Source organism: Dromaius novaehollandiae, chromosome 36, assembly GCF_036370855.1.
Source record: "Dromaius novaehollandiae isolate bDroNov1 chromosome 36, bDroNov1.hap1, whole genome shotgun sequence".
Taxonomy (NCBI): Eukaryota; Metazoa; Chordata; class Aves; order Casuariiformes; family Dromaiidae; genus Dromaius; species Dromaius novaehollandiae.
The window spans coordinates 819,314-844,128 of NC_088135.1; the positions used below are offsets into that span (position 1 = coordinate 819,314).

Consider the following 24,815-nt stretch of genomic DNA (forward strand, 5'->3'; position numbering starts at 1 on the left):
GCGCAGCCGGCGCCGGCTCCGGGCAGCAGCGGCGCCTCCCCGCCCCCCGAGGTGACGTCACCCTCCCAATGACGTCACAGCGGCGGCGTCTCATCAGCAGCGGTTTATTCATAGCGGGGGGGGGGAGGGGCGGAGGGGCCCAGGCGTCCGGGCCCGGCTCCGCATCCCCCCCCCCCGCGCGGGGTGACGTCACAGCGATGACGTCATCGCGGGAGCGGCCGGGGGCCTCCCAGTGCTCCCAGTTGCCTCCCAGTCACGCTGGGGCTGGGGCTGGGGCCTCTCCCAGGGCTCCCAGTAACCCCCAGGGCTCCCAGTAACCCTTCCCAGTGCTCCCAGTAACCCCCAGGATGGCTTCCAGTACTCCCAGTAACCCTCAGAATGGCTCCCAGTGCTCCCAGTAACCACCCAGTAACCCCTCCCAGTGCTCCCAGTGACACCCCAGGGTGGCTTCCAGGACTCCCAGTGCTCCCAGTAACCCTCCAGTGCTCCCAGTAACCCCCCAGGATGGCTCCCAGTATTCCCAGTAACTGCCCAAAGTGGCTTCCAGGGCTCCCAATGCTCCCAGTAGCCCCCCAGTCTCCTCCCAGTGCTCCCAGTACCCCCTCAGAGCTCCCAGTAATTGCCCAGGGCAGCTTCCAGGGCTCCCAGTAACCCCCAAGAGCAGCTTGCAGGGCTCCCAGTGCTCCCACTAACCCCCAAAATGGTTCCCAGTGCTCCCAGTACCCCCCCAGTCTGCTCCCAGTGACCCCCCAGAGCAGCTCGCAGTGCTCCCAGTAACCCCCCAGTCTGCTCCCAGTGCTGCCAGTCCCCCACCAGTCCCCTCCCAGTGCTCCCAGTGCCCCCCCAGTCTGCTCCCAGTGCTCCCAGTGACCCCCCCAGGGTGGTTTCCAGTGCTCCCAGTAACCCCCCAGTGCTCCCAGTGGCCCCCAGTCCCCTGCCAGTGCTCCCAGTCTCCCGCCAGTCCCCTCCCAGTGCTTCCAGTGACCTCCGAGTCCCCTCCCAGTGCTCCCAGTGCTCCCCCAGTCCGCTCCCAGTGCTCCCAATCCCCTCCCAGCGCTCCCAGTGGCCCCCCAGTCCGCTCCCAGCGCTCCCAGTTCAGCCGCCGGTGCTGCCGGCTCGGGCGGGGCGGCGTCGGCGTCGGCGTCGGGCGTCGGGGGCGTCGCTCCCGGCGCTCCCAGCGCTCCCAGTGCTCCCAGTGCTCCCAGTAGCGGGGGCGACGTCGAGGAGGAGGGCGCCGTGCAGGGGGCCCAGGCGGGGGCTCTCCAGGGCGGCCACCAGGCGGCGCCGTCCCGGCCGCAGCGGCACCAGGGGCTGCCGCAACCGCAGCGCCCCCCCCGCCGCCACCGGCCTGCCCGGACGCCGGGGCCCCTTTTACCGGACGCCTGGGCCCCGCTGCCCGCACGCCTGGGCCCCCTGCCCCGGACGCCTGGGACCCTCTCCCGGACGCCTGGGCCCCTCCCCGGACGCCTGGGCCCCTTTCCCGGACGCCTGGGCCCCTCTCCCGGACGCCTGGGCCCCTTTCCCGGACGCCTGGGCCCCTTCCCCGGACGCCTGGGCCCCTCTCCCGGACGCCTGGGCCCCTTCCCCGGACGCCTGGGCCCCTCTCCCAGACGCCTGGGCCCCTTTCCCGGACGCCTGGGCCCCTCTCCCGGATGCCTGGGCCCCTTTCCCGGACGCCTGGGACCCTCTCCCGGACGCCTGGGCCCCTCTCCCGGATGCCTGGGCCCCTTTCCCGGATGCCTGGGCCCCTTTCCTGGACGCCTGGGCCCCTCTCCCGGACGCCTGGGCCCCTCCCGGACACCTGGGCCCCTCTCCCGGATGCCTGGGCCCCTTTCCCGGACACCTGGGCCCCACCCCAGACACCTGGGACCCTTTCCCGGACGCCTGGGCCCTCCCGGATGCCTGGGCCCCTCTCCCGGACTCCTGGGCCCCTTTCCCGGATGCCTGGGCCCCTCCCCGGACGCCTGGGCCCTTTTCCCGGATGCCTGGGCCCCTCTCCCGGACGCCTGGGCCCCTCCCCAGACTCCTGGGCCCCTCTACTTGGACACCTGGGTCCATCCCCGGACACCTGGGCCCCTCTCCCGGACGCCTGGGCCCCTCCCCGGCCTCCTGGACCCCCCCGGACACCTGGGCCCCTTTCCCGGACGCCTGGGCCCCTCCCCGGCCTCCTGGACCCCCCCGGACACCTGGGCCCCTTTCCCGGACGCCTGGGCCCCTCCCCAGCCTCCTGGACCCCCCCCCCGGCCGCCCGGCCCCACACTCACCCCACGGCGAGGGGTTTGGGGCAGGAGAGCCCGGCTCCCTCCATGCGGAAAACGGCTCCCTTCAGCGGCTCCGGCAGCGGGTTCTGGAACACGGCCTGCACCTGCGTCTCCTGCCCCACCACCGCCGGGCCCAGCAGCTGCAACGACAGGGGCCCAGGCGTCCGGGAAGGGGCCCAGGCGTCCGGGAAAGGGCCCAGGCATCCGGGAAGGGCCCAGGCGTCCGGGAAAGGGCCCAGGCGTCCGGGGCGACCCAGGAGTCCAGGAGGACCCAGACGTCCAGGATGGTCCCAGACGTCCAGGATGGGCCCAGGCGTCCGGGAAAGGGCCCAGGCGTCCGGGAAAGGGGCCCAGGAGTCCGGGAAGGGGCCCAGGCGTCCGGGAAGGGGCCCAGGCGTCCGGGCGTACCGTCAGGGTGAGGTCGGGCGCGGTCAGCCGCACCCGCAGCTCCTTGGCCACCACCTGCCCCGTCTCCTGCACCGTCCCGGCCACCGTCAGCTTCAGGGCGTCCTGGTCGCCCACGTGGGGGCCGTACTCCGAGTAGGCCACCGCCATCGTCACCGTGTCCCCTGGGGACGGGGGGGGGGCGTCAGGGGCCCAGGTGTCCGGGAAAAGGGCCCAGGTGTCCAGGAAAGGGCCCAGGCGTCCGGGAGAGGGGCCCAGGCGTCCGGGAGAGGGGCCCAGGTGTCCAGGGAGGGGCCCAGGCGTCCGGGAAAGGGCCCAGGCGTCCGGGAAAGGGGCCCAGGCGTCCAGGAAGGGGCCCAGGCATCCGGGAAGGGGCCCAGGCGTCCGGGGAGGGGCCCAGGTGTCCAGGGAGGGGCCCAGGCGTCCAGGAAAGGGCCCAGGTGTCCGGGAGGGGCCCAGGCGTCCGGGAGGGGCCCAGGTGTCCAGGAAAGGGGCCCAGGTGTCCGGGAGGGGCCCAGGCGTCCGGGAAAGGGGCCCAGGTGTCCAGGAGAGGGGCCCAGGTGTCCGGGAGGGGCCCAGGAGTCCGGGAAAAGGGCCCAGGCATCCGGGGAGGGGCCCAGGTGTCCGGGAATAGGGCCCAGGCGTCCGGGGAGGGGCCCAGGCGTCCGGCTCACCCTGGCCGGGGGGCAGGACCCGCCGGTGCTGCTCCTGGCGGATGGGGGCTCCGGCCACCCCCGTGTAGCGGACGGGCGCCAGGGCCAGGTGGAGGCGGAGCGTCCGGGGCTCCGCCCCCGCGTTGCGGGCCGCCACCCGCAGCTGCAGCTCCGCCCCCGCCACCGCCGGCCCCGCCTCCGCCGTCACCGTCACCTCCCCGGCCGCCGGGGCCCCCTCGGCCCGGCCCGCCCGGGCCCGCGAGCCGTGCGACGTCGCCGTGGCCACGGCCTGGCGCTCCTCCTCCGAGCCTGCGGGGTCAAAGGTCAAGGGTCAGGGGGCGGGGTCAGGGGTCAGGGTTGGGGGTCGAGGCTCAGGGGTCATTGGTTGGGCGTTGGGGGCCAAGGGTCGTGGGTTTGGGGGGGGTCAAGGGTCATTGGTTGGGGGTCAGGGTCAAGTGTCATGAGTTTGGGGGTCAACAGTCATTGGTTGGGGTCAAGGGTCATGGGTTTGGGGGGTCAAGGGTCATCGGTTGGGGGTCGGGGTCAAGGGTCATGGGTCTGGGGGTCAACAGTCATTGGCTGGGGTCAAGGGTCGTAGGTTTGGGGGGTCAAGGGTCATCGGTTGGGGGTCAGGGTCAAGGGTCATGAGTTTGGGGGGGTCAGGGGTCATCAGTTGGGGGTCACAGTCAAGGGTCCTGGGTCTGGGGGTCAATGGTCATTGGTTGGGGTCAAGGGTCGTGGGTTTGGGGGGCTCAAAGGTCATTGGTTGGGGGTTGGGGTCAAGGGTCATGGGTCTGGGGGTCAATGGTCATTGGTTGGGGTCAAGGGTTGTAGGTTTGGGGGTCAAGGGTCATCGGTTGGGGGTCAGGGTCAAGTGTCATGAGTTTGGGGGTCAACAGTCATTGGTTGGGGTCAAGGGTCGTGGGCTTGGGGGGGTCAAGGGTCATCGGTTGGGGGTTGGGGTCAAGGGTCACGGGTCTGGGGGTCAACGGTCATTGGTTGGGGTCAAGGGTCATGGGCTTGGGGGGGTCAAGGGTCATCAGTTGGGGTCGGGGTCAACATTCAAGGGCTTGGGGGGGTCAAGGGTCATCGGTTGGGGGTTGGGGTCAAGGGTCATGGGTCTGGGGGTCAACAGTCATTGGTTGGGGTCAAGGGTCATGGGCTTGGGGGGGTCAAGGGTCATCAGTTGGGGTCGGGGTCAACATTCAAGGGCTTGGGGGGGTCAAGGGTCATCGGTTGGGGGTTGGGGTCAAGGGTCATGGGTCTGGGGGTCAACGGTCATTGGTTGGGGTCAAGGGTCATGGGCTTGGGGGGGTCAAGGGTCATCAGTTGGGGTCGGGGTCAACATTCAAGGGCTTGGGGGAGTCAAGGGTCATTGGTTGGGGGTTGGGGTCAAGGGTCATGGGTCTGGGGGTCAACAGTCATTGGTTGGGGTCAAGGGTCATGGGCTTGGGGGGGTCAAGGGTCATCAGTTGGGGGTCGGGGGGGGTCAACGGTCAAGGGGGTGGGCGGATCCCGGGGGTCAAGGGTCACGGGTTGGGGGTCCTGGTGTGGGGGGGGTCCATGTGGGGGCGGGGCCTCACCCTCGGGGTGCTTGTACTGGCTGGTGACGTCCAATCGGGCGGCGGAGCCGGCGCCCAGGGTGCTGATGCGGCGCCCGATGGCCCCCTCCTCCACGTGCACCACGGCGAAGCCCCCCCCGGGCTGCCGCTGCCAGTACACCTTGTCGCTGTTCACCTGGGCCACGCCCCCCTCATTAGCATGGCCACGCCCCCTCGTTTGCACGCCCCGCCCTTCGTTTGCATGGCCCCGCCCTTCGTTTGCATGCACCCGCCCCCCTTTTCCCACTCTCCCCCCCCTTGAATGGAGCCTCCCACGAAGAGATTCCGCCCCAGCTGGCCACGCCCCCTCATTTGCATAGCCCTGACCTTCATTTGCATAACCCCACCCCTCATTTGCATGGCCCCACCCTTCGTTTGCATGCGCCCGCCCCCTTTCCCCACCTCCCCCCCCCTTTGAATGGAGCCTCCCATGAAGAGATTCCACCCCAGCTGGCCACGCCCCCCTCATTTGCATAGGACACGCCCCATTTGCAGAAGACACCCCTTAATTTGCATAAACACGCCTTAATTTGCATAGAACGCGCCCCTATTTGCATAGGCCACGCCCCCTCCAGCAAGCCACACCTCCACCCTCCTCTCCTGCCCGCCCCAGGCTCGAAGCCCCGCCCACCAGCCCCGCCCCCACACCCCAACCCCCTTCCTTAGCCCCGCCCACACACTCCCAGCCCCGCCCCCAGCCACTAAGCCCCGCCCCCAGGCCCTAAGCCCCGCCCCCAGCGCCTCCAGCCCGCCCCAAAGACCCGGCGGCCCCCGTAGGCCCCGCGCCCGGCTCCTGGCCCCGCCCACCGCCTCGTGGCCACGCCCACCGCCTCGTGGCCCCGCCCACCGGCGCTGGCCCCGCCCCCTGACCTCGGCGAAGACGAAGGGCGTGTCGTACTTGAGGAAGACCTCGCCGTTCTTCACCGCCGTCACCGAGCAGGGCCCGCAGCAGAAGAGCCCTGCCGCCACCAGTACGCGCCAGTACGCACCAGTACGCACCAGTATGCACCGCTTCCCACCGCTTCCCACCAGCTCCCACCAGCTCCCACCAGTACGGACCAGTATGGCCCCCTTACAGCCCAGTATGGCCCCGTAGACCCCCCCCATATGGCCCAACACCTCCCAGTATGGCCCAGTACGGCCCAGTATGGCCCAGCACAGCCAGTATGGCCAAGTATGGTCCAGTACAGACCATTACAGACCAGCACGGCCCAGTACGGCACCATGCAGCCCAGTATGGCCCAGTACAGATGTGTATGGTCTAGCCCTGTACAGGCCAGTATGACCCAGTACAGCCCAGTATGGCCCAGTACAGACCAGCACAGCCCCAAACAGCCCAGTATAGCCCCTTATGGCCCAGTACGGACCAATACAGACCAGTACAGACCAGTATGGCCATGTATGGCATGGCCTTGTGCAGACCAGTACAGCCCAGTATGGCCCTGTATAGTCCCATACAGCCCAATACCTCCCAGTATGGCCAAGCACAGCCAGTATGGCCCAGTATGGCCTTTTTATGGCCCAGTACAGACCAGTACAACCAGTATGGCCTAGCCCTGTACAGGCCAGTATGACCCAATACAGCCCAGTCTGGCCCAGTGCAGACCAGTACAGACGAGCATGGCCTGGTACGGCCCCATACAGCCCAGTCTGGCCCAGTCCAGCCCCTTGTGTCCCAATATGGCCCAGTCCAGCCCCCTTATGGTCCAGCCTATCCCAGTCCATCCCAGTCCAGCCCCAGCCCGTCCCAGTCCATCCCAGTTTGGCCCAGTTTACCGCTGCTGGTCTCCTGGGGGGTGGCGTCGAGGACCTGCCACCCGTCGTAGCCGCTGGGGAGGTCGGGCCGCTTCATCCAGCAGTCGTTCCACACGTGGAAGTTCCTACCAGTATAAACCAGTACAAACCAGTATGCACCAGTAAAAACCAGTAAAAAACAGTATAAACCAGTATAAACCAGTACAAACCAGTATAAACCAGTATGCACCAGAATAACGCCACTACGGACCAATAGAAGCCACCACGACCCAGTAGGATCTGGTATAAAACCTGCATGGGCCATTACGGACCAGTATAAACCAGTAAGAACTGATAGAGAAGCTATGTGACCCACTATGACCCAGTATAGACTGGTACGGACCAGTATAAACCAGTCTGAACTGGTATGCAGTGGCTTAAAGCTCCTACGGGTCAATATAAACTGGTGTGGCCTGGTATGGACCAGTATACAACCTGTATGGCCCACTGTAGACCAGTATGGACCAGTATGAACTGGTATAAACCCCCTATGGTCCACTCTGGACCAGTATAAACCAGTACGGAATAGCACGGACTGTTATAAAAAGCTTATGGTGCACTATGGACCAGTATAAACCAGTATGGCCTAATATAAGTCCAGTATGGGCCAATGTGAACCAGTATGGCCCAGTACGGCCCAGTATGAGCTGGGGCAGCTGGTCCCACTCCCACTGCCCCGCTCTGCCTCCCGGTGCCCCCCAGGCCCTCTCCCAGTACAAACCAGTATAAACCAGCATAGACCAGTATGGGCCAGTATGGGCTAATATAAGCCCAGTATTGGCCAGTATGGCCCAGTATGGCCCAGGATGAGCTGGGGCAGCTGGTCCCGCTCCGCCTCCCGGTGCCCCCCAGGTCTTCTCCCAATGTAAACCACTATAGACCAGTATAGACCAGTATAAACCAATATGGCCTACTATAAGCCCAGTATGGGCCAATATGAACCAGTACAGCCCAGTACGGCCCAGGATGAGCTGGGGCAGCTGGTCCTGCTCCGCCTCCCGGTGCCCCCCATGTCCTCTCCCAATGTAAACCACTATAGACCAGTATAGACCAGTATAAACCAATATGGCCTACTATAAGCCCAGTATGGGCCAACATGAACCAGTACAGCCCAGTTTGGCCCAGGATGAGCTGGGGCAGCTGGTCCCGCTCCGCCTCCCGGTGCCCCCCAGGTCTTCTCCCAGTACAAACCAGTATAAACCAGTATAGCCCAGTATAAACCAGTACCAGACGGAGTCGGTGTTGAGGCGCTCCAGGGGCCGCATGTTCTCGTCGAAGTAGATGTCGGTGGTGAGCGAGACGTCGGTGTCGTGGGCCGAGTTGTAGTTGGTGACGGTGCGGGTGGGCAGCCCCAGGCAGCGCAGCACTGCGGGTGACACGCGTGACGTCACGTGACGTCACGCGACGTCGCGCGACCTCACGTGACGGCGCTGAGGGGCCTGGGGGGTCTGGGGGACACGGGGAGCCGCCGTGGGGGGACACGGGCCCAGCAGGGGGGTGGGGAGGGTCCGACACGCAACAACACGCGACGTCATGGGGTAACACGTGACGTCATGGGATGACACGGGATGACACGGGACGTCGCCATGGGGCTCTGGGACCCCGCGGGGACACGGGGAGCCGCCGTGGGGGGACACGGGCCCAGTACAGGGGTCAGGAGGGGCCGACACGGGATAACACGCGACAACACATGATGTCCTGGGATAACACGCGATGTCACGTGACGTCACAGGACGACACGGGACGTCGCCATGGGGCTCTGGGACCCCGGGGGGACACGGGGAGCCGCCGTGGGGGGACACGGGCCCAGTGTGGGGTGGCGGGAGGGTCCGACACGCAACGACACGCAACGACACACAACGACACGCAACGACACGCAACGACACGCAACGACACGCGACGCGGGAGCCTAAGGAGGCAGCAAGGCTCCTTCCAGGAGCCCCCAAAGCCCTTTCGGCCCCTTCTCCCACCCTAAACCAGCCCAACCCAGTCGAAACCAGCCCGAAACGGGCCAAACCAGTGGAAACCAGTAGAAACCAGTACGTCCCAGTGGGGGGGGGCGCACCGGTGGTCATGACGCCGGCGAAGACCCAGCACTGGCCGTAGCGCACGGGGGCGCCGGAGCCGTGGTAGGCGCGCAGGATGTCCACGGAGCCGGCCCACGCCGACGGGTTGGTGCCCTGGCTGTAGTCGCCCGTCCAGTTGCCCACCAGCACCCCGTTGTCGTCCAGGGAGTTCACCTGCGCCGCAAACGGCCCCCAAAAAGGCCAGAAACGGCCCCAGAAATAGGGCGGAATGGCCAAAAGTCCAAGGAGTAGCTCAAAAGTCCGGGGGAGCCGCCAAAAACCCAACGGAATTCGCCCAAAACCCAACGGAATTCGCCCAAAACCCAACGGAATTCGCCAAAAGCCCATGGAACCACCCAAAACCCAACGGGAATTCACCAAAACCCAACGGGAACCTCCCAAAACCCAACGGGAACCTCCCAAAACCCAACGGGAATTCACCAAAACCCAACGGGAATTCGCCAAAAACCCAACAGAATCACCCAAAATTCAACGGGAACCCACCAAAAGCCCATGGAACCACCCAAAACCCAACGGGAATTCACCAAAACCCAACGGGAATTCACCAAAACCCAACGGGAATTCACCCAAAACACAACAGGAATTCACCAAAACCCAACGGGAACCCCCAAAACCCAACGGGAGCCCACCCAAACCCAACAGGGAGCCACCCAAAACCCAACGGAACCCACCAAAACCCAACGGGAATTCACCAAAACCCAACAGGAACCACCCAAAACCCAATGGGAACCCCCAAAACCCAACGGGAACCCACCAAAAACCCAATGGGAACCCCCCAAAAACCCAACGGGAGCCACCCAAAACCCAACGGGAATTCACCAAAACCCAACGGGAACCCCCAAAACCCAACGGAAAACACCCAAAACCCAACGGAAACCACCAAAAACCCAACGGGAATTCACCCAAAAACCCAACGGGAAACCACCCAAAACCCAACGGGAAACCACCAAAATCCGGTGAAACCTCCCCAAAACCCAACGGGAACCCACCAAAATCCAGTGAAACCTCCCCAAAACCCAACGGGAATGACCAAAACCCAGCGGAAACCCCCCAAAAAGCAACAGGAACCACCCAAAACCCAATGGAACCACCCAAAACCCAACGGGAACCCCCCAAAAACCCAACGGGAATTCACCAAAATCTGGTGAAACCTCCCCAAAACCCAACGGGAACCCACCAAAATCCAGTGAAACCTCCCCAAAACCCAACGGGAATGACCAAAACCCAGCGGAAACCCCCCAAAAAGCAACAGGAACCACCCAAAACCCAATGGAACCACCCAAAACCCAACGGGAACCCCCAAAACCCAACGGGAACCACCCAAAACCCAACGGGAACCACCCAAAAAACCAACAAAACCACACAAAAACTGGATGGGAACAACCCCAAACTTCCATATTTCACCCCCAAACCCCTCCCACCCACCCCCAAAACCCCTCCGAGACCCACCATGGCGGAGACGACGCGGGACACCATGATGGGGTCGCCCCGGGCGCCGTGGGGCATCCCCCGGCGGTCCAGCATGTAGAGACAGGCCTCGAGCACGCCGGGGTCAAACTGGGGTGGGGGGGAACCCCAAAATTTGGGGGTGCCCCAAAACCTCCCCGATCCATCCCAAAATCCTCCCGCCCCCTCCCCCAGGAGAACCCCCCCCCGAATCCACGTGTCCCTCTGGAGCATCTCATGGTCGTTGCGGGGAGCCACCACCCTTTTGGGGAGCGCCCACCCATTTTGGAGACCAATTTTGGGGTCCACCACCCATTTCGGGGACCCCTCTGCTTTTGGGACCCCCCCCACCCATTTTTGGCCCCCCCCAACTGCAGATTTTGGGGTCCAAACATGGATTTTTGGAGTCGCACCTGGTTTGGGGTCTCCACCAAGGGTTCGGGGGTCTCCCCTACTATTCGGGGTCCCAATTTTGGGGGAAAACCCCAAGATTTGCGGGCGTCTTCCTTGATTTTGGGTCTAAACTCAGGATTTTTGGGACCCGCCCAGGATTTCGGGGACCCCACCCTATGTTTTTGGGGTCCCCCCTATAGATTTTGGGGTCTAACCCACGTTTTTGGGGTCCCTCTACCCATTTTGGAGTCTCTTGAGGAGTTTTGGGGTCTAACGCAAGATTTTGGGGTCCCTCCAGGATTCTGGGCTCCCTCCAGATTTTGAGGTCCCGCCTTGGGTTTTTGGGGTCCCACCTCGATTTTTTGGGGTCAGAAAGAGGGGTTTTGGGGTCTCCCGGGTGGAAGGTACCTGCCCGTAGTTCCAGGAGCGCTCGGCGATCTGCGCCTCGGTGCCGTAGAAGATGCGGCCGGTCTCGTTAAGGACGTACTCGTCAAGGTCGCTTGTGTTCTCCATGTAGACGAGGTCATCTGCGGGGGGAGGGGGGGCCCGAAATCAGGGCGGGGGTCCCCAAAACCTTGACACCGCCCCCCCAAGCCGCCCCCGCCCGGAGGAGCTCCCCGCGCAGGGAGCCCCGAAACCGCCAAATTTCGACACGGGGAGCCCCAAAACCGCCGAATCTCGGTGTGGGGAGCCCCGAAACTGCCAAATTTTGACAAGGGGAGCCCCAAAATTGCCAAATCTCAGCGTGGGGAGCCCCAAAACTGCCATATTTTGACAGGGGGAGCCCCGAAACCGCCGAATCTCCACCGGGGGAGCCCCGAAACTGCCAAATCCCGCTGCGGGGGGCCCTGAAACCATCAAATTTTGACATGGGGAACCCTGAAACCGCCGAATCCTGACGCAGGGAGCCCCGAAACCGCCGAATCCCGCCCCGGGGATCCCCAAAACTGCCGAATCTCAGCTTGGGGAGCCCCAAAACTGCCGAATTTCGATGCGGGGAGCCCCGAAACTGCCAAATTTTGACACGGGGATCCCCAAAACCGCCGAATCGTGCCGCGGGGAGCCCCGAAACGGCCGAATTTTGACGTGGGGAGCCCCAAAACCGCCAAATCCCGCCCCGGGGATCCCCGAAACCACCGAACGCGGCCGCGGGGAGCCCCGAAACCACCGAATCCCGCCATGGGGAGCCCCGAAACCGCTGAATCCGGCCGCGGGGAGCCCCGAAACCACCGAATTTCGACACGGGGAGCCCTGAAACCGCCAAATCCCGCCCCGGGGATCTCCGAAACCGCCGAATGCGGCCGCGGGGAGCCCCGAAACCGCCGAATCTCAGCGTGGGGAGCCCCAAAACTGCCAAATTTCGACACGGGGAGCCCTGAAACTGCCGAATTTCGACGCGGGGAGCCCTGAAACCGCCAAATCTCAGCGTGGGGATCCCCAAAACCGCCATATTTTGACACGGGGAGCCCCCAAACCGCCGAATCCGGCCGCGGGGAGCCCCGAAACTGCCAAATTTCAACATGGGGAGCCCCGAAACCACCGAATCCCACCCTGGGGATCCCCAAAATCGCCGAATCTCAGCGTGGGGAGCCCTGACACCACCGAATCCGGCCACGGGGAGCCCCGAAACTGCCATATTTTGACACGGGGAGCCCCGAAACCGCCAAATCCCGCCGCGGGGAGCCCTGAAACCGCCAAATCTCAGCGTGGGGAGCCCCGAAACTGCCGAATTTCGACGCGGGGAGCCCCGAAACTGCCAAATTTCAACATGGGGAGCCCCGAAACCACCGAATTTCGACACGGGGAGCCCCAAAACTGCCAAATTTCGACACGGGGAGCCCCGAAACCGCCAAATCCTGCCGCGGGGAGCCCTGAAACCGCCAAATCTCAGCGTGGGGAGCCCCGAAACCGCCGAATTTTGACACGGGGATCCCCAAAACCGCCGAATGCGGCCTCGGGGAGCCCCGAAACCACCGAATCCCGCCATGGGGAGCCCCGAAACAGCCAAATCCCGCCACGGGGAGCCCTGAAACCGCCAAATCTCAGCGTGGGGAGCCCCGAAACCACCAAATCCCGCCGCGGGGAGCCCTGAAACCGCCGAATTTTGATGCGGGGAGCCCCGAAACCACCGAATGCCGCCCCGGGGATCCCCAAAACTGCCAAATCTCAGCGTGGGGAGCCCCGAAACCACCGAATTTCAACGCAGGGAGCCCCGACACCACCGAATTTCGACGCGGGGAGCCCCGAAACTGCCAAATTTTGACACAGGGATCCCCGAAACTGCCAAATCCTGCCGCGGGGAGCCCCGAAACTGCCGAATCTCAGCGTGGGGAGCCCCGAAACCGCCAAATTTCAACATGGGGAGCCCCGAAACCACCGAATTTCGACACGGGGAGCCCCGACACCACCGAATCCAGCCGTGGGGATCCCCGAAACTGCCAAATTTTGACATGGGGAGCCCCAAAACCGCCATATTTTGACATGGGGAGCCCCAAAACCACCGAATCCTGCCCCAGGGAGCCCCAAAACCGCCGAATTTCGACACGGGGAGCCCCGAAACCGCCGAATCCTGCCACGGGGAGCCCCGACACTGCCGAATCCCGCCCCGGGGATCCCCGAAACCGCCAAATCCCGCCGCGGGGAGCCCTGAAACCGCCAAATCTCAGCGTGGGGAGCCCCAAAACCACCGAATTTCGACACGGGGAGCCCCGAAACTGCCAAATCCAGCCCTGGGGATCCCCGAAACCACCGAATTTTGACACGGGGAGCCCCGAAACCACCGAATCCCGCTCCGGGGATCCCCAAAACTGCCGAATCTCAGCGTGGGGAGCCCCAAAACCGCCGAATTTTGACGCGGGGAGCCCCGAAACTGCCAAATTTCGACACGGGGATCCCCAAAACCGCCGAATTTCGACACGGGGAGCCCCGAAACCGCCGAATCCCGCCATGGGGATCCCCGACACCACCGAATCCCGCCCCGGGGATCCCCGACACCGCCGAATCTCAGCGTGGGGAGCCCCGAAACTTCCAAATTTCAACATGGGGATCCCCGACACCACCGAATCCCTCCCCGGGGATCCCCGAAACCCCCGAATCTGAGCGTGGGGAGCCCCAAAACTGCAGAATTTCGATGCGAGGAGCCCCGAAACTGCCAAATTTCGACACGGGGAGCCCCGAAACCGCCGAATTTCGACATGGGGAGCCCCGAAACCGCCAAATCCAGCCCCGGGGATCCCCGAAACCGCTGAATCTCAGCATAGGGAGCCCCGAAACTTCCAAATTTCAACATGGGAATCCCCGAAACCCCCGAATCTCAGCGTGGGGAGCCCCGAAACCACCGAATTTCGACGCGGGGAGCCCCAAAACCACCAAATCCAGCCCCGGGGATCCCCGAAACCGCCGAATCTCAGCGTGGGGAGCCCCGAAACTTCCAAATTTCAACATGGGGAGCCCCGAAACCACCGAATCCCCCCCCGGGGATCCCCGAAACCCCCGAATCTGAGCGTGGGGAGCCCCAAAACTGCAGAATTTCGATGCGAGGAGCCCCGAAACTGCCAAATTTCAACATGGGGAGCCCCAAAACCGCCGAATTTCGACACGGGGAGCCCCGACACCGCCGAATCCCGCCCCGGGGATCCCCGAAACCGCCAAATCCCGCCGCGGGGAGCCCTGAAACCGCCAAATCTCAGCGTGGGGAGCCCCAAAACCACCGAATTTCGACGCGGGGAGCCCCAAAACTGCCGAATTTCGACGCGGGGAGCCCCGACACCGCCAAATCCTGCCGTGGGGAGCCCCGAAACCGCTGAATCTCAGCGTGGGGAGCCCCGAAACCACCGAATTTCGACACGGGGAGCCCCGAAACTGCCAAATTTCGACACGGGGAGCCCCGAAACTGCCAAATTTCAACATGGGGAGCCCCAAAACCGCCGAATTTCGACACGGGGAGCCCCGAAACTGCCAAATTTCGACGCGGGGAGCCCTGAAACCGCCGAATCTCAGCGTGGGGAGCCCCAAAACCACCGAATTTCGACACGGGGAGCCCCAAAACTGCCAAATTTCAACATGGGGAGCCCCGAAACCACCGAATTTCGACACGGGGAGCCCCGACACCGCCGAATCCCGCCATGGGGATCCCCGACACCGCCGAATCCCGCCGCGGGGATCCCCGAAACCGCCGAATCTCAGCGTGGGGAGCCCCAAAACCACCGAATTTCGACACGGGGATCCCCGAAACCGCCGAATTTCGACACGGGGAGCCCCGACACCGCCGAATCCCGCCGCGGGGAGCCCCGAAACCACCGAATCCCGCCGCGGGGAGCCCCGGCAGCGCCTCACCGGGGCACCAGGGGTTGAAGAGGAGGAAGAGGTCGTTGGCGTCGTCGAAGGGCGCCGCGTACTCGCCGGCCGCCGTGCGGGTCTTGACGCTGAGGCGGTAGCGGCCAATGGGGGCGTCGGGCGGGGCGGCGAGGCGGAGCCGCAGGGCGGGGCCGTCGGCGGGCCCCGCCCCCTCCTCTTCCTCCCCCCCCTCCTCCTCCTCGGCGGTCCAGCCGGTGGGCGAGGTCTCGCCCAGGGGGATGAGGACGTGGGTGCCCTTGGCCACCTGGGGGGTGGGGCCTGCGGGGGTGTGTGTGTGACGTCATCGGGCGGGGCCGTGACATCAGCACCCCCTGATGACGTCACACCCGCCCTGGGTGATGTCATCCCCCCCCCACCACCACCCTGGGCGGTGGCCGTGGCGGCGGCGGGCGGGCGGGGAGGGGTGGGTGACGTCACCCCTTGGATGATGTCATCGCCCCCCCCCCGCCCGGGTGATGTCACCGCCCTCCCAGTGCTCAGGGCTGCCTATGACGTCATCATCCCCCCCCCGTCCCCAATTGCCCCCCCCAGGCCCTTAATTACCCCCAGACCCTTAATTACCCCCCCAACCCTTAATTGCCCCCCCAGGCCCCTAATTGCCCCCCCAGCCCCTTAATTACCCCCAGCCACCAATTACCCCAACCTTTAATGACCCCCCCAGCCCCTTAATTACCCCCCCAGCCCCTTAATTGCCCCCCCAGCCCCATAATAGCCCCCCCAGGCCCTTAATTACCCCCCAGACCCTTAATTACCCCCCCCAGGCCCATAGTCACCTCCCCCAGACCCTTAATTACCCCCCAGACCCTTAATTGCCCCCCCAGACTCTTAATTCCCCCCCAGCCCCATAATTCCCCCCCGCCAGGCCCTTAATTGCCCCCCCACCAGCCCCTTAATTGTCCCCCCCACCAGGCCCTTAATTGCCCCCCAGACCCTTAATTCCCCCCCAGCCCCATAATTCCCCCCCGCCAGGCCCTTAATTGCCCCCCCAGACCCTTAATTCCCCCCCAGCCCCTTAATTACCCCCCCACCAGGCCCTTAATTGCCCCCCAGACCCTTAATTCCCCCCCAGCCCCTTAATTCCCCCCCCAGCCCCATAGTCACCTCCCCCAGCCCCTTAATTGCCCCCCCGACCCTTAATTGCCCCCCCCAGCCCCATATTCACCTCCCCCAGGCCCTTAATTGCCCCCCAGCCCCATAATTGCCCCCCAGGCCCTTAATTACCCCCCAGCCAGACCCTTAATTGCCCCCCCAGCCCCTTAATTTCCCCCCCAGCCCCACAGTCACCTCCCCCAGACCCTTAATTCCCCCCCCAGCCCCATAGTCACCTCCCCCAGACCCTTAATTACCCCCCAGACCCTTAATTGCCCCCCCAGCCCCTTAATTCCCCCCCCAGCCCCATAGTCACCTCCCCCAGCCCCCTAATTGCCCCCCAGACCCTTAATTACCCCCCAGCCAGACCCTTAATTGCCCCCCCAGACCCTTAATTGCCCCCCCAGACCCTTAATTTCCCCCCCCAGCCCCATAGTCACCTCCCCCAGACCCTTAATTTCCCCCCCCAGCCCCATAGTCACCCCCCCAGACCCTTAATTACCCCCCAGCCCCATAATTGCCCCCCCAGCCCCATAATTCCCCCCCGCCAGACCCTTAATTCCCCCCCCAGCCCCATAGTCACCCCCCCAGACCCTTAATTCCCCCCCCAGCCCCATAATTCCCCCCCTGCCAGGCCCTTAATTGCCCCCCAGGCCCTTAATTACCCCCCAGGCCCTTAATTACCCCCGCAGGCCCATAGTCACCTCCCCCAGACCCTTAATTACCCCCCAGGCCCTTAATTCCCCCCCGCCAGGCCCATAATTTCCCCCCCAGCCCCATAATTCCCCCCCGCCAGGCCCTTAATTGCCCCCCAGCCCCTTAATTGCCCCCCCCAGCCCCATAGTCACCCCCCCAGACCCTTAATTGCCCCCCAGACCCTTAATTGCCCCCCCAGGCCCTTAATTGCCCCCCCCAGCCCCATAGTCACCTCCCCCAGACCCTTAATTCCCCCCCCAGACCCTTAATTCCCCCCCCGCCAGACCCTTAATCCCCCCCCAGCCCCATAGTCACCTCCCCCAGGCCCTTAATTGCCCCCCAGACCCTTAATTTCCCCCCCAGCCCCATAGTCACCTCCCCCAGGCCCTTAATTGCCCCCCCAGCCCCATAGTCACCTCCCCCAGACCCTTAATTACCCCCCCAGCCCCATAATTGCCCCCCCAGCCCCATAATTCCCCCCCCGCCAGACCCTTAATCCCCCCCCGCCAGACCCTTAATCCCCCCCCAGCCCCTTAATCCCCCCCCAGCCCCCTAATCCCCCCCCCCCGGCCCCTAACGGCCCCCCCGAATTGCCCCCACCGAGGGTGAGCTCCACGCAGAGGCGGTCGCCGGCCGGGTCCCAGGGCCGCGGCAGCAGGACGCGGAGGCCGAAGGCCTGGCCCCGGCGGGCCACGAGGCGGGGGCCGGCGAAGTCGGCGGTGCGGTGGGCGGCCCGGTCGCCCGGCGAGCCCAGCACCAGGCCCCGGGGGGCCAGCAGGCCTGGGGGGGGTCGGCGGTGAAACCCCCGCGCCGATCCGACCCCGGGAACCCCCCCGGACACCCCCCGAAAACGCTCCGGGGGGGCCTCGAAACCGCCGTTTTTACCCTCAGGGTCTTGGAATGGCCACAAAATGGTGGGTTTTGGACCCAAAATGGCGGCGGGGGGGTGGGAAATTGAGTGGGGGGTCGGCGGTGAAACCCCCGTGCCGATCCGACCCCGGGAACCCCCCCGGACACCCCCCGAAAACGCTCCGGGGGGGCCTTGAAACCGCCGTTTTTGCCCTCAGGGTCTCGGGATGGCCCCAAAATGGCGGGTTTTGGACCCAAAATGGCGGGTTTGGGGGCTCAAAATGGCGTCTGGGGGGGCAGCAAGCTCAGGGGGGGTCGGCAGTGAAACCCCCGCGCGTATCCGACCCCAGGAACCCCCAAAACGCCCCAAAAACGCATTGGGGGGGGCCTGGAAACTGCCGTTTTTGCCCTCAGGGTCTTGGGATGGCCCCAAAATGGTGGGTTTGGGGGCTCAAAATGGCGTCTGGGAGGGCAGCAAGCTCAGGGGGGGTCGGCGGTGAAACCCCCGCGCCGATCCGACCCCGGGAACCCCCAAAACGCCCCAAAAACGCATCAGGGGGGGCCTCGAAACCGCCGTTTTTGCCCTCAGGGTCTCGGAAGGGCCCCAAAATGGCGGGTTTTGGACCCAAACGCATCGGGGGGGGTGGGAAATTGAGTGGGGGGTCGGCGGTGAAACCCCCGTGCCGATCCGACCCCGGGAACCCCCCCGGACACCCCCCGAAAACGCTCCGGGGGGGGCCTCGAAACCGCCGTTTTTGCCCTCAGGGTCTTGGAATGGCCACAAAATGGCGGGTTTGGGGGCTCAAAATGGCGTCCGGGGGGGCAGCAAGATGAGGGGGGGTCGGCGGTGAAACCCCCGCGCGAATCCGACCCCGGGAACCCCCAAAACGCCCCAAAAACGCATCGGGGGGGGGCCTCGAAACCGCCGTTTTTGCCCTCAGGGTCTCAGAAGGGCCCCAAAATGGCGGGTTTTGGACCCAAAATGGCGGCGGGGGGGCGGGAAATTGAGTGGGGGGTGGTGACGAGCGACCCCGCGAAAACCCCACATCGATCGGACCCCGGGAACCCCCAAAACGCCCCAAAAACGCATCGGGGGGGCCTCGAAACCGCCGTTTTTGCCCTCAGGGTCTTGGAAGGGCCCCAAAATGGCGGGTTTTGGACCCAAAATGGCGGCGGGGAGGGTGGGAAATTGAGTGGGGGGCCGGCGGTGAAACCCCCGTGCCGATCCGACCCCGGGAACCCCCCCGGACACCCCCCGAAAACGCATCGGGGGGGGCCTGGAAACCGCCGTTTTTGCCCTCAGGGTCTCGGAAGGGCCACAAAATGGCGGGTTTGGGGGCTCAAAATGGCGTCTGGGGGGGCAGCAAGATGGGGGGGGTCGGCGGTGAAACCCCCACGCCGATCCGACCCCGGGAACCCCCCCGGACACCCCCCGAAAACGCACCGGGGGGGCCTGGAAACCGCCGTTTTTGCCCTCAGGGTCTCGGAAGGGCCCCAAAATGGCGGGTTTGGGGGCTCAAAATGGCGTCTGGGGGGGCAGCAAGCTCAGGGGGGGTCGGCGGTGAAACCCCCGCGCCGATCCGACCCCGGGAACCCCCCCGGACACCCCCCAAAAACGCACCGGGGGGGCCTGGAAACCGCCGTTTTTGCCCTCAGGGTCTCGGGATGGCCACAAAATGGCGGGTTTGGGGGTTCAAAATGGCGGCGGAGGGGTGGGAAATTGAGTGGGGGGTGGTGACGAGTGACCCCGCGAAACCCCCACATCGATCGGACCCCGGGAACCCCCAAAACGCCCCAAAAACGCATCGGGGGGGGCCTCGAAACCGCCATTTTTGCCCTCAGGGTCTCGGGATGGCCCCAAAATGGCGGGTTTTGGACCCAAAATGGCGGCGGGGGGGCAGGAAATTGAGTGGGGGGCGGCGGCGAGCGGCACCGCGAAACCCCACCCCCGAATCCGTCTCTGAGCCCCCCCAAAACACCCCCAAATCGTTTTGGGGGGTGCCTCGAAACCGCCATTTCCGCCCCAAAACGCCCCAAAACGGGGGGATTTCGCCCCAAAATGGGGGTTTTGTGACCCAAAATGGGGGTTTTTCACCCCAAAATGGGGGTTTGGGACCCAAAATGGTGGGTTTTTGCCCCAAAATGGGGGTTTGGGGACCCAAAATGGGGGTTTTGTGACCCAAAATGGGGGTTTCGGGACCCAAAATGGGGGTTTTGTGACCCAAAATGGGGGTTTTTCACCCCAAAATGGGGGTTTGGGACCCAAAATGGTGGGTTTTCGCCCCAAAATGGGGCTTTGGGGACCCAAAATGGGGGTTTTGTGACCCAAAATGGGGGTTTGGGACCCAAAATGGGGGTTTTTCGCCCCAAAATGGGGGTTTGGGGACCCAAAATGGGGGTTTGGGGACCCAAAATGGGTTTTTTTCACCCCGAAATGGGGGTTTGGGACCCAAAATGGGGGGTTTCACCCCAAAATGGTGTGCGGGGGGGGGGTGCGTGGTGGTGGTGGGGGGCACCGCCGAACGCCCTCGGTGGGGGGGGGGGGTCCCGAAACCGCCGCGAAAAACCCGCTTTCTCCGCTTTTGGTTGCCCGAAAAGGCCGTTTTCCGACCCGAAACTCACCGGGCCGCAGGGGCTGGGGGGGGCGGCGCCCCGGGACCTCGCCCAGGGGGGGCTCCCAGTCCTCGGCGCCCCGGCGGCAGCACCCGCAGCCCCCGCAGCACCCGCCCAGGCGCCGCCAGAAGCCCCGCCGGGGCCGGGGGGGGGACGGCGACGGGGCCCCCCGGGCCCGGAAACTGGCGGCCGCCCAGCGGCCCGGGTCCAGGCGGGGGTCGGCGTCCGGCATCGCCTGTGGGGGGAGCCGCCAGACCAGTAAAAACCAGTACAAACCAGTACAAACCAGTACAAACCAGTATAAACCAGTATAAACCAGTACAAACCAGTATAAACCAGTATAAACCAGTAAAACCAGTAAAAACCAGTATAAACCAGTATAAACCAGTAAAAACCAGTAAAAACCAGTATAAACCAGTACAAACCAGTATAAACCAGTACAAACCAGTACAAACCACTACAAACCAGTAGAGCCCACTATAAACCCCTATAGACCAGTATGGACCACTACAGACTAATATGGACCAGTAAGGTCTTCCTGGATGATCCATCATAGCTACCGAGCCCTTCCCAGTAGGACCAGTATGGCCCAGTATGGACCAGTATGGACTAGTATAGATCGGTATGGACCACTATGGACCACTACGGACCAGTATAGACTAATAGGAACCAGTAAGATCTTCCTGGATGGTCCATCATAGCTAACAAACCCCTCCCAGTAGGACCAGTATGGCCCAGTATGGGCCAGTATGGACTAGTATTGACCACTGTGGACCACTACAGACCAGTACAGACCACTACGGACCAGTAAGAAAGAGTACAAACCAGTAGAGACCACTGCAGACCACTAAGATCTTCCTGGATGGTCCGTCATAGCTACCGAGCCCTTCCCAGTAGGACCAGTATGGCCCAGTACGGGCCAGTATGGACTAGTATTGACCACTATGGACCAGTATGGACCAGTACAGATCAGTATGGACCACTATGGACCAGTACAAACCAGTATAGACTGATATGGACCAGTAAGATCCTCCTGGATGGCCCATGAAGGCCACCAAACCCTTCCCAGTAGGACCAGTGACACCAGTATGAACCAAAACAACCCCGTAGCCCTCTCCCAGTATGGCCAGTACGGACCAGTATGGACCCATTTGGGCCAGTATGGACCAATTCAGCCCAGTACAGGCCAGTATGGCCCAGTAAGACCTTCCAGAACAGCCCATGAAGGCCACCAACCCCTTCCCAGTTAAACCAGTAACACCAGTATGAACCAATACAGCCCTGTAGCCCTCTCCCAGTATGGCCAGTATGGCCAGTATGGACCAGTGTGGCCCATTATGGACCAGTATGGACCAGTATGGACCAGTATGGCCCAGAAGAGCCCAGTATGGCCCAGTATATACCAGTATGGCCCCTCCCAGGCTCCCAGTACGGCCCAGTTCCCCCTCCGCTGCCTCCCAGTGCCCCCCTGGGCTGCTCCCAGTGCCTCCCAGTGCCTCCCAGTGCCCCGCCCGGCGCCGGGAGGGGCCCAGGCGTCCGGGCCTGCCCGAGCAGCTCCCCCCCCCGCCTCCTCCCCCGCCCCGGCGGGGCCCAGGCGTCCGGGCGCGCTCCCCGCCCAACCAGTTCCCCCAGTCTGCCCAGTTCCCCCCCGCCGGGGCGCCCAGTGCTCCCCGCTCCCCTCTCCCAGTGCTCCCAGTAGCCCCCTCCCAGTCCTCCCAGTACCCCTTCCCAGTATCTCCCTCCCAGTCCTCCCAGTATCTCATCCCAGTCCTCCCAGTTACCCCAGTAGCCCCTCCCAGTGCTCCCAGTTGCCTTCTCCCAGGGCTCCCGCTGCTCCCAGTCAGCCCAGTAGCCCCCAGTCTGCCCAGTTCCCCCCTCCCAGGGCGCCCAGTTCCCCCCGGTCCCCTCTCCCAGTGCTCCCAGTAACCCCCTCCCAGTACCCCTTCCCAGTCCTCCCAGTACCCCCTCCCAGTTACGCCAGTTAACCCCTCCCAGTAGCCCCAGTCAGCCCAGTAGCCCCTCCCAGTGCTTCCAGTAACTCCAGTTAACCCTTCCCAGTCACACCCTCCCAGTGCTCCCAGTATCCCCTCCCAGTGCTCCCAGTTAACCCCACCCTGTCCTTCCAGTTACCGGCTCCCAGTGCTTCCAGTAACCCCAGTTAACCCCTCCCAGTGCTCCCAGTAACCCCCATATCCCCTCCCAGTGCCTCCCAGTAGCCCCAGTTACCCCCTCCCATTGATCCCAGTAAGCCCAGTTACCTCTTCGCAGGGCTCCCAGTCTGCCCAGTGCTCCCAGTGCTTTCAGTTCCCAGTGCTCCCAGTATCCCTTCCCAGTGCTCCCAGTAACCCCAGCATCCCTCCCAATCCTTCCAGTTCCCATTCTCAGTGTTCCCAGTCTGCCCAGTTACCCCCTCCCAGTGCTCCCAGTCCACCCAGTTACCCCCTCCCAGTCCTCCCAGGGCTCCCAGTAACACCAGTATCCCTTCCCAGTGCCCCCAATATCCCTCCTAGTGCTCCCAGTCCGCCCAGTTACCCCCTCCCAGTACTCCCAGTGCTCCAAGTATCCCCTCCCAGTGCTTCCAGTGACCCCCCTGCACCCCCCAGTGACCCCCCCAGCCCTCCCAGTGCTCCCAGTAGCCCCCCGGCCCTCCCAGTGCCCCCCAGTGCCCCCCGCCGAGCTCCCAGTGCTCCCAGTACCTCCCAGTGCTCCCAGCACCTGGCACTCACTGGCACCGCTGCGCCGGGTGTGGGGGGGGAAGGGGCGGGGCCCGGGGAGGAAGAGGCGGGGCCAGGCGAGGCCCCGCCCCCCGGTTGCCCCATACCTGTGGGGGGGGAGCGGTGGGGCAGGGGCCCAGGCGTCCGGGAACTCCTCCCCCCCCCCCGGATCACTATGTGGCAGGGGGGCCCTATGGGGCAGCCCCATGGCTCACTATTTGGTGGGATCACTATGTGGCAGGGGGGCCCTATGGGGCAGCCCCATGGCTCACTATTTGGTAGGGTCACTATGTGGCAAGGGGGGCCCTATGGGGCAGCCCCATGGCTCACTATTTGGTGGGATCACTATGTGGCAGGGGGGCCCTATGGGGCAGCCCCATGGCTCACTATTTGGTGGGGTTCACTATATGGCAAGGGGGGACCCTATGGGGCAGCCCCATGGCTCACTATTTGGTGGGGTCACTATGTGGCAAGGGGGGACCCTATGGGGCAGCCCCATGGCTCCCTATTTGGCAGGGCTCACTATGTGGCAAGGGGGGCCCTATGGGGCAGCCCCATGGCTCACTATTTGGTGGGGTTCACTATATGGCAAGGGGGGACCCTATGGGGCAGCCCCATGGCTCACTATTTGGTGGGGATCACTATGTGGCAGGGGGAAGCCTATGGGGCAGCCCCATGGCACACTATGTGGCAGGGTTCACTATGTGGCAAGGGGGGCCCTATGGGGCAGCCCCATGGCTCACTATTTGGTGGGGTCACTATGTGGCAAGGGGGGCCCTATGGGGCAGCCCCATGGCTCACTATTAGGTGGGGTCACTATGTGGCAAGGGGACAGCCTATGGGGCAGCCCCATGGCTCACTATTTGGTGGGGATCACTATGTGGCAGGGGGGGCCCTATGGGGCAGCCCTATGGCTCACTATTTGGTGGGGGTCACTATGTGGCAAGGGGGGCCCTATGGGGCAGCCCCATGGCTCACTATTTGGTGGGGTCACTATGTGGCAAGGGGGGACCCTATGGGGCAGCCCCATGGCTCCCTATTTGGCAGGGCTCACTATGTGGCAAGGGGGGCCCTATGGGGCAGCCCCATGGCTCACTATTTGGTGGGGTTCACTATATGGCAAGGGGGGACCCTATGGGGCAGCCCCATGGCTCACTATTTGGTGGGGATCACTATGTGGCAAGGGGGACCCTATGGGGCAGCCCCATGGCTCACTATTTGGTGGGGATCACTATGTGGCAAGGGGGACCCTATGGGGCAGCCCCATGGCTCACTATTTGGTGGGGTCACTATGTGGCAGGGGGAAGCCTATGGGGCAGCCCCATGGCTCACTATTTGGTGGGGTCACTATGTGGCAGGGGGGGCCCTATGGGGCAGCCCCATGGCTCACTATTTGGTGGGGTCACTATGTGGCAGGGGGGCCCTATGGGGCAGCCCCATGGCTCACTATTTGGTGGGGGTCACTATGTGGCAGGGGGGCCCTATGGGGCAGCCCCATGGCTCACTATTTGGTGGGGTCACTATGTGGCAGGGGGGCCCTATGGGGCAGCCCCATGGCTCACTATTTGGTGGGGTCACTATGTGGCAAGGGGGCCCTATGGGGCAGCCCCATGGCTCACTATTTGGTGGCGTCACTATGTGGCAGGGGGGACCCTATGGGGCAGCCCCATGGCTCACTATTTGGTGGGGGTCACTATGTGGCAGGGGGGCCCTATGGGGCAGCCCCATGGCTCACTATTTGGTGGGGTCACTATGTGGCAGGGGGAATCCTATGGGGCAGCCCCATGGCTCACTATTAGGTGGGGTTCACTATGTGGCAAGGGGGACCCTATGGGGCAGCCCCATGGCTCACTATTTG

General features: G+C 64.0%; 1 protein-coding gene across 1 annotated transcript; it reads right to left on the minus strand.

Moving 5' to 3' along the window:
• Positions 1 to 1,034: 1,034 nt before the first annotated feature.
• On the minus strand, positions 1,035 to 22,997 carry LOC135325365 (protein-glutamine gamma-glutamyltransferase K-like). The gene is made up of 15 exons (XM_064503334.1): positions 22,940 to 22,997; positions 20,253 to 20,478; positions 17,382 to 17,561; positions 14,976 to 15,254; positions 11,049 to 11,167; positions 10,251 to 10,358; positions 8,780 to 8,954; positions 7,942 to 8,080; positions 6,697 to 6,800; positions 5,791 to 5,879; positions 4,903 to 5,056; positions 3,341 to 3,628; positions 2,670 to 2,830; positions 2,265 to 2,401; positions 1,035 to 1,348 (listed from the first exon to the last, which is right to left on the minus strand). The coding sequence occupies exons 2-15, from the start codon at positions 20,473 to 20,475 to the stop codon at positions 1,096 to 1,098; spliced, it is 2,409 nt and encodes an 802-aa protein (XP_064359404.1). The 5' UTR covers positions 20,476 to 20,478; positions 22,940 to 22,997; the 3' UTR covers positions 1,035 to 1,095.
• Between the last annotated feature and the right edge of the window lie 1,818 nt (positions 22,998 to 24,815).

What these genes read in the sequence shown, in the direction of transcription:
- LOC135325365 (XM_064503334.1), bottom strand. Translation starts at nt 20,475, where the DNA reads ATGCCGGACGCCGACCCCCGCCTGGACCCGGGCCGCTGGGCGGCCGCC. An exon ending in CTGCGTGGAGCTCACCCTCG is followed by an intron (nt 15,255 to 17,381) that starts GTGGGGGCAATT and finishes ACACCCCCGCAG; the next exon opens with GCCCCACCCCCCAGGTGGCC. An exon ending in GGTCCTGCCCCCCGGCCAGG is followed by an intron (nt 2,831 to 3,340) that starts GTGAGCCGGACG and finishes CCCCGTCCCCAG; the next exon opens with GGGACACGGTGACGATGGCG.